This window comes from Equus caballus, chromosome 11 (assembly GCF_041296265.1).
Source record: "Equus caballus isolate H_3958 breed thoroughbred chromosome 11, TB-T2T, whole genome shotgun sequence".
Lineage (NCBI taxonomy): Eukaryota > Metazoa > Chordata > Mammalia > Perissodactyla > Equidae > Equus > Equus caballus.
Genome location: NC_091694.1, coordinates 61,327,996 through 61,341,161, shown reverse-complemented (window position 1 = coordinate 61,341,161; position 13,166 = coordinate 61,327,996). Strand labels below are relative to the sequence as shown.

At 64.2% G+C, this 13,166-nt stretch overlaps 1 protein-coding gene and 1 non-coding gene across 2 annotated transcripts; both read left to right on the top strand.

Annotated features, from left to right (window-relative positions):
• Positions 1–169: 169 nt before the first annotated feature.
• NATD1 (N-acetyltransferase domain containing 1) lies at positions 170–12,148 on the top strand. The gene is made up of 3 exons (XM_070226663.1): positions 170–342; positions 7,514–7,632; positions 9,170–12,148. The coding sequence occupies exons 1-3, from the start codon at positions 237–239 to the stop codon at positions 9,284–9,286; spliced, it is 342 nt and encodes a 113-aa protein (XP_070082764.1). The 5' UTR covers positions 170–236; the 3' UTR covers positions 9,287–12,148.
• On the top strand, positions 11,348–11,462 carry MIR9108 (microRNA mir-9108). The gene has a single exon (NR_128136.1). It is a non-coding gene; the product is annotated as a microRNA mir-9108 (primary transcript).
• Positions 12,149–13,166: the final 1,018 nt, after the last annotated feature.

Sequence of the window (13,166 nt, the reverse complement as noted above, 5' to 3'; positions counted from 1 at the left end):
CCCCGCGTCCGCCCCGCGCCCCGCCCCGCGCCGCGCTCCCGGCGGCCCCCTGCCCCCGCCCCGCGCTCCTGGCCGCGTCCGCCCCGCCCCGCCCCGCGCCCCGCCCCGCGCCCCCGGCCCCGCCCCGCGCCCCGCCCCGCGCCCGCGTCCGCCCCGCGTGCTCCCGCGCCCCGGCCCCGCCCCGCGCCCCGTCCGCGCGGCCCGGAGCCGGCGGGTCGGAGCGCGCTGCCGCGCAGATGGCGCACGCGGCGGGCGCCGGGCCGCCGGGCGCGCCGGAGCAGGGCAGCCCTATCCGCGTGGAGCACGACCGCCGGCGCCGCCAGTTCACCGTCCGGCTCAACGGTAACGCGGCGTCCGCCGCCCGCCTTTGTTTGCGCGCCGGGCGGCCGCCCTGGCGGGGCGCGCAGCCGGGAGGGGCGCCGCGGGCGGGCCTGGGAGCCGGGCTGCCCCGCGGGCCCCGGGGAGCGCGCCGACTCGCGGGCGGGCCGGGCCGGAGCGGCCGCCGGGCGGGCGGGCGGGCGGGCGGAGGCAGGGGCGGGGCGGCGCCGGTCCGCTGCCTTCAGCCCCCGCCTCGGCCGGGGAGCCCGCACCTGCGCAGGCCCGGCCGTCTCCGGCTGGCGGACACCGGCGGAGGGCTGCTGGTTGAGAGCCCGGCGAGCGGGGCCGCCCGCCCTCCCCTTCCCTCCCTGGTGCTGCGCGGCTTCTTGCTGCCCCGGGACCCTTCCCCGCACCGAGGCGGAGGAGAAGCCTGTGGGCAGACCCGGGGCGGATGGAGGGGGCCTCTGCCCGCGGGGCGGTGTCGCCGGCGGACCCCAGCGGCTGAGACCTCGGCCAAGTTGTCTCGTCTCCGTGTGCCCCAGAGCTGCCATCTCTAAAGCGGGGCTGACACCTGTGCATCCCTCTTGGCTAGTGGTGAGGACCCACGGTGGTCAGTGAGGACTTAGGACGGCGCCGGCAGCGCTTAGTAAGTGCGGATAAACGCGAACTGGTCATTAGTTTTCAAAACACAGAGAAAGCAAAGTCTTCATTTCGTATAAAGAAAAGTTCTCCCACTTTCTAGCCCACACACCCGCACCCTAAGAGGTGTGGAGGATAGAAAATACGACTATAAAATCGAGGACTGTGAAGTCCCTGAATCCCGCACCTGTTAATAACTTTTTCTTCCCACCCAGCTGGGCCCCCTGTGGCAGTGTCCCAGCTGGAAGGGCCCGCAGACGCCTCTGTGCCCATTTCTGAGAAGGGAAGGCAGAGACCCAGAAAAGGAGATGCTTGCCTGAGGTCAGGAGTACGCTGGGACAGGCTGCTGCCACCTTTCTCAGACCCCCGTGTGGGCTGTGCTGGCTGTTGAGCTGGGCCTCAGCACACACCCATTACAGCATTCGTGTGATGTCGGCATCACCACCCCACATTACAGATGAGTAAACTGAGGCTTGGACCACAGGGAAGAAGTGACTTGCCTTCTTGCATCATGAAGTGCCAGAGCCACAACTCAAACACTGTCTTCTGTCCACGTGGAAGCAAGTCCTTCTGCCACCATGGTGCTGGCCATGGCCCAGCTGGCCGTGACACGAAGGGCCCTGGCCACTGTTGTGGGGAGGGGCCTTGTGGATTTTCAAATCCTCTTTTCTGAGGTTCCAGAGAGGCCTCTGGTTCCCTTGGCTCAGGAGGCCCTATACACTCACAGAGACAGGAGAAAAAGGGACTGTTTGGGGTTTTCTTGCCCTCTTCCAAACAGGGAGAGCAGAGGACACCCCCTAGGCTTGTGTGGTTGGGGCTGGGCTCCCAGCTGTATTTCCAAACTTGCCCCCTTCCGGAACCTGCTGCCCAGATGGCTGGCTGTAAGGTGGACCGGGATCCACAGGGACGCCCGGGGCAGTCCGCAGGGCCGGGGCGGTGCAGCCGGGCCCAGCCCCGTCTGCGTGGGGCCGAGAGAGGGTAGTCTGCGTCTGGGCCCCACCCTGCCTCAGCTGGGGAGGGGACCCGCCTGTTGGTGTCTCCTGACTAGTTGAGCCTGGAGGCCGGCTCTTGTGTCCCTTGAGAAGTGAGCACTGCGGCTGAGAGGTGCAGTGGCCCTGGGGCTCCCGGCGCAGGCCTGTCCCGGCCGTCCCCATGGCAGAGCGAGGCTCATGAGCCACCGCAGCCGCAAGGGTCGATGTCTGAGCAGCTGCGTTTGCGCGGTCCTTGTCGAGGTCCAGGCAGGCCCCAGGCACAGAGGCGCTTGCTGTGTCCCCATGGCACTGCTGGCTGCAGTGAGGGGAGCTGCCCTCCCTGAGTACAGTTGAGGAGACTGAGGCACGGCGAAGTGACTCATGCACCCAGCGTCCTGCACCTCGTAGGTAGAAGAGCTGGGATTCGTTCCCTAAGTCCTTACTGAGCACCTGCTGTGTGCCAAGCATTATTCTCGGTGCTGCCGACGCATGGGACTGACAGTCTGGACAGTGCTGGACAATGAATAAAGTGTAAAGTGTCCTAGGAAGCAAGGGCCTGGTGAGTCAGAGAGCAGGGCGGGGGAGAGCATGTCGGGAAAGGGCTGCTGTTTAGAATCAGGTGTCCAGGAGGGCCACCCTGGGAACGTGGTATTTAGGTAAAGACCTGAAGGAGACAAGGAAAGGCGCTCCAGGGAGAAGAGTGTTCCAAGTGGAAGGAGCAGCCAGTGCAAAGGCACTGTGGTACTGGTGTGCCTCAGGGAATGGAGGAATGCAGAGAGGAGGATCATAGCAGATGTCGTCAAGAAGTCATGGGGACAGATGGTGAGGGACATTGTGAGGACTTGGCTTTAGCTCTGGTACCTGGGAGGGTCCTGAGCAGAGGATGGACAGGATGTCCCAGGCTCCCTCTGGCTGCTCCGAGGGAAACAGACTGTGCGGGGCAGGACAGAGCAGGCGGGTGGCTACTGCACTAGTCCAGGCCGTGTGAGTCGGGGTGGGGAGAAATGGCCCGCTCCTAAACTGAGGTTGAAGGAAGCGTGGGTAGGTCTTGCTGACACGGGGTGTGAGAGACACTGCAGCTCAGGCTCATCTGACCCCCAAATCCAGGTTCTGAAATGCTGGCTTTCATATCACCATTTCATAGGTGGGGAAACCAGGGCCCGCAGCCAGCAGGCGGCTAAGCCAGGATTGAGCTGTGGGCCCTTCTCTCCCCTCCCCACCAGGGCTGAGTGTCCGCCTGCTGCAAGGAGGCTCACTGCGGTGCCAGAGCCCCATGCTCTGTACCCTCCACACCCCGTCTAGCAGGTGGGAAGACAAGGCCCCAGAGGCAGCAGGGCTGAAAGTGCAGTGGCCGGGCTCCTGGCGCTCAGATCCCGCTCCTGGGTGTGCAGCCCTGCTTGAGCCATGTGGCTACCCCTAGGGACCTCGTGCCCCGTAGCAACGCCTGGAGCAGTGTCCCTGCGCAGAGGGCAGGAGAGCGTGCCTGGTGTGACAAGGAGACCAGCTTGGTCTGTGGGTGGCCTTTCCCGGATGGGCCCCAGGGTCTGCCTGACGCGCCTCCTGGCTGGGCCCCTTGAGCTTCTCCAGGCCCTGGCCCCTCTGCCTAAGCCACCTCTGAGCCACCGACACAGTGCCCTCCCGGTGCAGGTGCTTCTGAGGCCTGCCACCTGCTGCCGCGCTCGTTCTCCGTCTGCTGCCCAGCCCCCACGGGGAGCAGAAGGGCTGGGTTCTGCTCTCCTCTGCCTCAGGCTTGTCCTCTGTCAGTGGGTGTCTGAACCCACTGGCCCTCCTCTCAGGGCCGGTGCAGGCAGCGTGGGGATGGTGGCAGTCAACGCCCTCTGCGAAGACCCCACACCTCCCACCTAGAGCCCTGCTCTTCCTCCCTGGCTGTCAGGGAAGATGGGTTCTCAGTGACCACTCCCCCTGCTAACTTCCTGGGGCCTTTGGTCCTGGGGTTGGGGCCGGCGGAGGGCCCTGGGGTGGAGAGACCCAGGGAAGGGTCCTTCTAACGAGGCCTCCGGCTCAGAGGTGTTGGGACTGGTCTGTGGTCACCTGGCAGAGCTGGCACTGGAACCCAGGGCCCCACCCTGCCTTCGGCTTGTTCCTGCAGCCCCCGAGTGGCAAGTACTGACCCCCTTTGCTAGTCTGAAGCTTGGGGTTCTTGGCAGCTCATGGAATACAGCCCAGAGGGGCCTGGCATCCAGCCAGGCCATGCCCAGGGGCTCTACCCACAATGCCCGTATGAGTGGAGATAGCAGTATCCATGGGCCGAGCCACTGGTGGCGGGATGACGCTGGTGCAGGGTGAGAGAGTGACCCGTAGCACTGTCCTTGCCTTCTGCTGACAGTCAGGGAGGCCTCGGAGGAGGTGACATTTGGGCTCACCTGGATTAATGAGGAGGAGGCAACCCTGGGGGAGAGGCGCCAGGTGGAGAGAGCCACCCAGCGAAGGCCAGGGAGCCAAGAGCTGTGCTGCCTGAGGGGCAGTGGGGTGGCCCGAGCAGAGAACAGAGGGGTCTGACTTGGCATCCACGGGCGGATGAGGGGGCCCGTGGAGAGGTGAGCAGTGGCTGGATTCCGGGCATGTTTTGGAAGTTATGCCCGTAGACCTGCGAAAGGATCAGGTCAGAGTCTGAGAGAAAGACAAGGCAAGGAGGACCCCAGGAACTTGGCCTAAGCCGCGGGTGTCGGCCGTGTCCTGGGCTCTCCAGGCAGGTTTCGGGGAGGGGAGTCAGACCATGTCAGGTGTGGGCAGTTGGGACTCGGTGGCCTTTGTGGACCCTCCAAGGCTGAGATGCCAGGCCATAGGCCCAGCACTTGGGGGTTATCTCCTGGGGGTCCGGTTCCTCCCCAGCCCAGCATGGTGTGGTCTGGCCAGTGGGGGGTCATTAACTTGCTTTTCTTTCCCGCGTCGCCCGTGTCCACCCTGGTGGCCCCCCTCCACTCTGAGGGCCCCTGATGCCTCTGCTCCTCTTTCAGCCAGGAGACCCTTGTCAGTGAGCTCGGCCTGTCTGCAGCCAGCCCCACACACCGCCGAGCTGTGTGACGCCTCTTGGAGCCTCAGTCTCCCAGTCTGGAAACTGGGCTCTAAGAGCCGTCCCCGTTTGGGAGGTTCTCCTGGGGATCAGTGTGTGCAGAGAGCTGAGCCAGGCTGGCCGTGGCGGCCCTGGGCCAGCTGCAGCGCTCCTGGCCTGCCTCCTTGCAGGCGGGGTGACCCGGGGCGGCCAGCGTGCTGGCAGCGGCAGCCTGCAAGTCGCCTCGCCCGCGTATGCGTCTGGCAGCGGGAGAGCAGCAGCTGGTTGGGGACAGATGCTTCTTGGGTGTCTGCCCTGGGCTGCGAGCTGGGGGTGCAGGAGTGTTCGAGCCCACGTGACCACAGGGAGCTAACAGGGGCGAGGCGGGGCAGAGAAAGCCCAGGCTGTCCCGGAATCTGATCCGTTGACAGCCCGAGTGGCCATTCGGGAGCATTGCTTGAAGGAGGGAGTAACGAATGGACAGAGGAACACTAGCAAGCTCCAGGCCCTACTCCATGATGGCGGTGGGGCAAAAGTGGAGGTCTTCTCAGTGGCCTGCAAGGCCCCGCGTGGTCTGGCCCCAGCATCCCCACCATGGCTTTCTACTGCTCTCCTCCACTCATTCGGGTCCAGCCCTGCCGGCCTCCTCACTGCTTCTTCTACCCCAGGGCCTTTGCATGTGCTGTTCTCCCCACCTGGACTGCTCATCCCCCGCATCTCCTCTTGGATCCCTCACCTCCTGCAGGTCTTTGCTCAGGAGAGGCCTCCCCTGTGCACCCTCTCTAAAACAGCAGCCTACCCCCACCTCCTCACCTGCAGACCCTGTATTGTATACGATCACATTACTTATTGTTTGTCTCCCTCTAAGAGGGAGCATTCTGTCGGTTTTCTTCACTGCTATGTGCCCAGTACAAAGACCCTGCCTGACACATGGGCCCTCAGTGAGTTGGGGTAATTAAATGGCCAGGGCAGGCAGGCAGCTCCTTCAGTGACTGGTGACCGGGCCAGGCCCAAAACAGCCTGCCCCCCGGCCTCGTATCCTGGGTGAGCTGGATTAACCCAGCAGGTGTGGGAGCTGAGAGCCGAGTCCCATGGTGCACAGCTGGGCCCTGGCCAGACGGTGGGCGCAGCCGGCAGAGGAGCAGTCAGGCCGCGAGGAGGGGTGCTGGGGCCCCGCAGCTGCGCCTGCGAACGGGGGAGGGTGTTCCTGGCAGACCGAACCGCAGGGCAAAGGCCTGCAGGCAGAGCGGGGGCGTGTCGGGTACAGCAGTGGGAGGGAACTGGGCTCCGGGTCTGGACACCTGGGCGCCGGCTCACCTCAGACCTGCTATGGGACTTGGTCTCTGGATCTCAGTCTGCCCATCTGGAAGAGGGGAGGTGAATTGAGTCTCAGTCCTGGAGCTTTGGGGCGAGCCAGAACTCCTCCTAACTGGGGTTGCACCCTGTCCGCTTTACCGTGAGACCCTGGACTGGCCACTGTATCTCTAGCCTGTCATTCTTCCCCTTGGCAACACTCTCCTCAGGCTGGGAGCCGGGTGGCATTCAGAAGCAAATTCTCTGTGTTGCTTTAAAGTGAAAAAGACACGACAATTTGCTTTTAAAAATCAGGGAAAGCCAGGTGACCTTGACGTGCTTTCTTTTAGGGACAGTGACTTGTCTGCTCTAACCGCAGAGCCTTTGCGCTGGCTGTGACCGCCCAGGACACTGTCCCCTAGGTGTCACCCAGCCCCCTCCCCCGCTCCAGCCCTGCCACGCCGCCCTGAACCTTTTCCTTGTCCCTTCTCTGCCTGCTCTCCGGTTGGCTCCACAAAGACAGGGCTGTTTGTCTGGCTGTCCATTGGTGTGTCCCCAGTGGCTGAGTGGAGTGGATGGATAGATGGACAAATGGACGGGGTGACGGCTGCGTAGGTAGATGGGCAGGCGGATGGGGGACGGACAGACGGATGGATGGATGGTTGGATGGATGGACAAACAGGGAACTAAAGACTTTGGTTGGAGGAACGCCAGTTAAATGTTTTTCCCACAGGCGTTCAGGGTGCGCTGGTGAGCTCTGGGCTGGGCAGGCCTGTTTGTTCCCTGCTCCCTGTGCCCGGTGGCACTTTCCTGGGGGGCTGCTGTTGCACTGTCTCATCCACGGTGTCTACGGTACGGCGGTGGTCCTGACGCAGCTCACGGCCTGCCCCCTTCTCTCTTCGGGCTCCAGTTAAGTGGGGGACTTGCTGAGCCCTGCTCTGCAGCCAGCGCTGGACCTCGACCCCACATCCTTGGGAGGGCGCTCAGATGGGGACGCAGAGCTGGGCCGTGGAGAGGGTGCTGGGGGCCCTGGGACGGAGAGACTGATTATACAGCGAAGGCTCGCCTGGGGCCTGTGTTCTGGGCGCTGCTCTGAGCAGCTGAGGGAGGTGACCCCACCGAGTGCTCCGAATGCCGCCAGGAGCGTTTGACTTTATCCACGCTTCGGGGATGAGAGCACTGATGCTCAGAGAGGTTATTCAGGGTCCGCCTCCAGGGTCCGCTGTCCGCCCCTGCCACTGTGCCTCTCAGGCCTCACCTGTCCACTACCCTCCCGCAGGATGTCACGACCGGGCTGTCCTGCTCTACGAGTATGTGGGCAAGCGCATGGTGGACCTGCAGCACACCGAGGTCCCTGACGCCTACCGTGGGCGTGGCATCGCCAAGCACCTCGCCAAGGTAGGGCTGGAGGTGGGGCGGCGCTGCCCTCCCACTCAGGAAACCGCGGCCCTGGCGGCCGACCGGCCTGTTTGTCCGAAGCGCAGACGGGCGCCCGCCTTGCCAACAGGTTGCAACTGGGAGCGGGCGACTGTCAGGCAGCCCCTCTGGGGCTGGTGGCGGGGTTCTGGGCCCAGGCCCGGGTTCTCAGAGTTCAGCCTCTGGGCCGCTGACACCTGCTGTGAGTCAGGAGCTCATGGCTGGGCCCCAGTGCCTGGCAAGTACGTGATAGGTGCTCAGGAAATCCTTGTCGAACGAGTGCGTAAATGAGGATTCAGGTAAATTGGCTCCTGCCCCACTCGCTGTCCTCCTCCTCTTCATCCCCAAAGGACCTCAAACCCCAGGCCGCTGGGAGAGCGGGTTTGGGCTGAGGGAGGGCATGGCGGCCAGGAGCAGAGTGGCCTGCATTCCCCAGGGGCCGGCTCTCCCTTTGTCCCGCTCACCACTTGGGTGTTGCTTCCCTGAGCGCTGCCCGCCTGGGGCCTGAGGCCGCTTCTCCCGTGGCCTCTGACAGCACCTTGCTGGGCCTTCAGTTTCTTTTTCTGCACCATGGGAGGGTAGCCTGGAGTCTTGTCACCAGAGGGTCTCGGGTTGTAAACCCTGGGGTTAGGTGTGGACCGTGGAGAGCAAAGGCGGCTTGGGGCTGTTGGAAGGCCAAGTGGGCCAGCCGCGGACGGGCCAGCTTCGAGGGTGCTCAGTCCAGCTGCTTCCTGCTCATCAGACCAGTAACCCACCAGGCTGTCCTCTGCTTCATGTTGGCAAACATTTATTAAACACCAGCTGTGGGCAAGGCCCCAGGGCAGGGAAGGGCAGCGGACCGTCCTTGCGCCCCATTTCTGGAGCTCACTGGAGACGAGGATGACAGCTGTGGACTAATCCCACACTGGCCCCCCTCCCCCGTGTCTGTGGGAGGCCTACAGTCACTCAGTGGGGCCTCTGCTGGTGTGGGACGCCCTGGGGGTTGTGGGGCCCTGGGCAGCCCTAACCCAGCCTGCAGGGGTGGGCCAGGAGGCCTCGGAGGAGCTGCCTGGGAAGCAGGAGTGGGGAAGGGACGTGTAGGCAGGCACCCGAGGCGCTGAGACGGGAAAGGGCACCTTGTCTTGGAGACAGGCGGCCAGGGTGGGCAAGGGACGGACAGCACACGCAGCAGGGGCGGTGCCCGCGTTCAGTCCTTGCCCGCGTGCCGCTGGGTTCTCTCAGCCCCCCGGCAGAGGCCACCTCCCGGGGCCTTTCGTGCAGGTGCTCTGGGTCTGGTCCTGGCTCGTTCTCTTCCATGCAGAGTGCTTCAGGCAGTTTACGAAAGCCGTCTGCCTCAGTTTCCTCAGCTGGAATATGGGGTGGGGACAGCACCTCCACTGCAGACCGGGTGGAACAAGTGGCTCTGGGCAGCCAGCTCCCGCCCTCGGAGGGAGCAGCCTGGGAGGCGTGGGGGCTGGGCTGCCGGGAGCCCAGGGCCAGGCTGCAGGCGCTGACCACTCTTCTTTCTGCCCGCTGCCAGGCTGCCCTGGACTTCGTGGTGGAGGAGGACCTGAAGGCCCACCTCACGTGCTGGTACATCCAGAAGTACGTCAAGGAGAACCCCCTGCCGCAGTACCTGGAGCGCCTGCAGCCGTAAGGCGGCCAGCCTTCTCCTCACGGCCTTCGCCCCGGCCCTGCGCACTCTCAGGAAACCTGGTCCCCACGGGGACGCTTAGAGTTATTTTTGTAAGGACTCGTTTCTGTAGCCCCTGGAGGCGGCTGGCCAAGGATGGGCAGAGGTCCAGCCCCCATGGTGAAGGGCCGGCCAGGTGGCCACGGCCCCAGCAGCTCCCACTCTGCAGACACTGACCAGCTTCTCCGAAGGCCGCCCTGGCCTGTTGTGGGTGGGCCTGGGAGGGCCCGAGGCCGGGGCTGGCACATGGATGGGGGCCTCCCTGTCCTGGGTCCCACCTGCTGTTTCCTGCTCTGTGATTGGCATGGGGGCTGATTTGGGGCCCCCTGCCGCCACTGCCTCTGTCTGTGTCCCTTCTACAGATGAGGAGGGTGCTCCCCCAGCCGAGAGGAGCAATAACAAGCCTTGTGTGCCAACTCCCGAGGGCATGGTGCCAAGCTGTGGCTGCCCCCTCGCTGCCACTTCTCTTCTGCCGACTCATGTGCCCTGGGGTGGCTATGGCAGGGGCAGCCCTTCCTGATGTGCGAGGCCAGGAATGGGCACCAGCCTGGGGTTGACTGTGCACACGCACACACATGCACACACACACTGGACGCGAAGTGAGGAGCCGTGCGTCGGTGGAGAGGTTGGCAGGGGAAGCACTGAGTGTTTTCTCCTTGGTACCCGTTCCCCTAACTCCCTGCCCCCTTGTCCGTCAGCTCTACAGGAACCAGGGTCCCCATCGCCCTTGTTTGCCCGTCTGCCAGGAGCCAGCTCCAGGTGCAGCCGCAGTATCTTGGGGGTGTCCCTGCCCCTCAGTGCCTACTGGGCACCCTGTGGGTGGGCTTCCTCAGAGAGGACCCTTTGAAGCTGGGGTGGGAGGGAGGCAAACTGTCCTCAAAAGACCAGCCTCAGTGTCCAAGCAGAAGAATTGGTTCTGTGCTCGGAGGGACTCCCCCTGCAGCTGGTGGGTGTCAGCAGCGTCACCTTTCATGGCGAGCTTGTGGCTGGGCATGTTCTGTTGCCTGTCGGGGTCCCAGGGCCCCTCCCAGATCAGCCTTCCTGGTAATGGCCTGGGAGGTACACCCCAGCCTTTCTGAGGGCCCTGCGGGCTTCCTTTGGGGGGCTGATTAGGGCTCAGGGCCCTGACCTCCTGTGCTCCGTTCCCCCAAAGGTCAAGTCCGGGCCTGCCCCTCTGTGGGCTGAATGGGAACCCAGGAGTTGGGGTACCTTTGGAGCTAAGATGTCAGTTAACAGTGAGTCCCTGGCCCTGGCTGGGGGTGGGTCCGGGAGGTGTGGGTGCTGGGGCACCGGCTGCCACGATGACCTTTCCCTTGGTCTGACCTCTGCCCCAGGCGTTCGCCTGTGGCCTCCTCTAGTCTCACCTCTTTGCTCCCAGTCTCAGCACTGAGCCGCCACCACGCCCTTTGTGCACAGACACCCCCCCCAGTGGCAGGAACATCTCAGTGTACCAGCACGTGCAGAGGCCTGGCAGCCTGCCCCATGGGGTCCCCGAGCCCCAGAGAGTCACCCAGCATCCCCCACCCCCCACCACGTCCCAGTCCCCAGCCCCGGTCTAGCCTCCAGGAATTTCCGAGGGGGCCGAAGACACCCCCACCCCACCCCTTCCCACGGGGCTCCCCAACTCTGTGTGCAAAGGACTGTTTGAGGGGCCAGGGAAGTTGTGGGGCCTTCGCCATGCCAGGACTCCTAGGCCAGGAGGACATCACCGTCAGGAGGTGGGTTCAGCTGCTGGGTCCCTTCCAAGGCTGGGGCTGTCGCAGTCCCGGCACAGTTTAAGGAGAGTGAGTTGTAGGCCCGAGAGGACGGATGGGCCAGCCTGGGGTCTGCACCTTTTCCCTCCCACCTAGGACCCCCTCCCCATCCACACATCCCTCCGCAAGGTCAAGCACACACTCCACATGAAAACTTCTCCCAGTGACTCAGCAGGCTGGTGCTGTACCTGCTGCAGCCTCTGGGGCAGGATGACCAGGTTCCAGGAGGGGCTACCGTGGGAGGTGCCCTGTAGTGGCAGCACAGGACCCCAGGGGAGCCAGGGCAAGCAGGCTGTTGAGCAGAGGGCCAGGTGGCACCAGGGGGGACCGTCCGCATCCCCACTATGCCCCAGCCTGAACCTGTGTTCTAACGGCAGGTGACTGGCTGGCATACACATGAAACACTTACTACTTGAACGTGGAGGCACAGGGCGTCTCGGGGGCCCTGTGCAGCCCTGGGCCCAGGAACAGCTTGTCCCCAATTCTTGCAGCTGCAACCTGGGCCTCCTTGCCTCGGGCCGCCTTGAAGTGCTGCTGCCCCCGCTACAGGGGCCGGCTGCTATGGCCAGCCTAGCCCACAGGTTCCCGCAGAGCCTGTCAGCAGCAGCAGTAATGGCGTCTCCCAGGCTGGGGCCCTGGGTCCACTGCAGATGCCCGCCCTGCAGCCCCAGCCAACCTTTTGCAGCTGGCCTGCCCCCCTGGTGCTACCCTGTCTGGTGTCTCAGGGTCACCTCTACCTGTCCCCAGAATGCTCCAGGAGCTCTTGCTCAGGAGACAGGTCACCTGGGGCTGTTTGCGCCACCGGTGGGGGCCAGATGCCACTTGGGGACCCACTGGGGGCCCCTCCCAGCACATTGCCCCGAAGGCCCCACGCTCTCCTGCCACATCTCGCTTTGTGGGTTTCTCTTTCTTGCCTGGTCAAATCGGTGGTCACTCAACGTGCCTTCCCTACTCAGGACTTGTTCCAGGTGGTTCTGGGCCGAGGCTGGCCTTCAGACCTCCCTTCGTTATTTTTCAAACTCCTGAACAGACTGCATGACATACATTTCAATAAAAGGTGTGGCCCAGTGTGGCTCTGGGACTGCTTCTAGAAAAGGGGCGGCGGGCACTTGCGGCCGGGTCCCCATGCCACCCGGCTCCTCCCCACGCCTATCTGATGGCCCCCATTTACTGACGAGGAAACAGGCACAGGAAGGTTCTGGGCCCACAGGGTGTGAGGATGGCAGGCCCTGCGGCTGGAGCTTTCCCTTTTTTGATTGGCAGCACAACCCCCCTCCTCAGGAGAGGAAGCGAGGCTCTGAGCGTCACGGGGCCTGGCCGAGGTCTCACGGCAGGACGGCGGTGGTGTCAGGATCTGGGGACTTTGCCATCTGTGCCCGTTCGCGTCCTTCACTTCTGCCAACTGGGGCCCCACACCACAGCCCCCGCCTCCTCCCCAGGGAAAGGCCCCTCCAAGGCCACAGTCACACTCTCGCCGCCCGGCTCCGGGTGCCTGCCTGCGGAGCAGTGATACCAGGCTGACGGGAAGAGGCTGTCACATCGCGTCAGCTGCTGCTCTTGGACTTGTCCCTCTCCCCCGAGAAAGCCTTCCCTTGGGGCCTCTGGTCCAGTGGAGGGAGGTGGCTGCCCCTGCAGGCCAGTGGGGTGAGTGGACACGGGCGCCCTCCAAACGCCCGGGCTGCCAGGGAGGGAGGGGCTCCCGGCTGGGCTTCCCCCCCAGTTCCCACCCTGGGGATTACAGCGCTGCCTGGACGGAGGGGCGCGCGGCCGCCTGGTTCTCACGGCGCTCTGCGAGATGCCACTTGTTCGGCCTATTTTACAGATGGAGAAACGGAGGCTCAGAGTTGGGGAGTCGCTGGGTGGAGCCCACGCAGCTCAACAGCAAGGGGAGCACGCCGCGCGAGGCCTGCCCTCTGTAAAGTGACGCGCAGCGCGTCACGAGGTCCTGTGGCCACTTTAGGTGACCGTTGGTCTCGCAGGGCGATACGTGGTAACACTTCCAGCAGCTTCCCCGCCCGCTTGGAGGGCGGCCGTGGTTCTGCCTCAAGCTACAAGGTGCGTGGTGAACCACGGGGGGCCTGGTGGGTGTG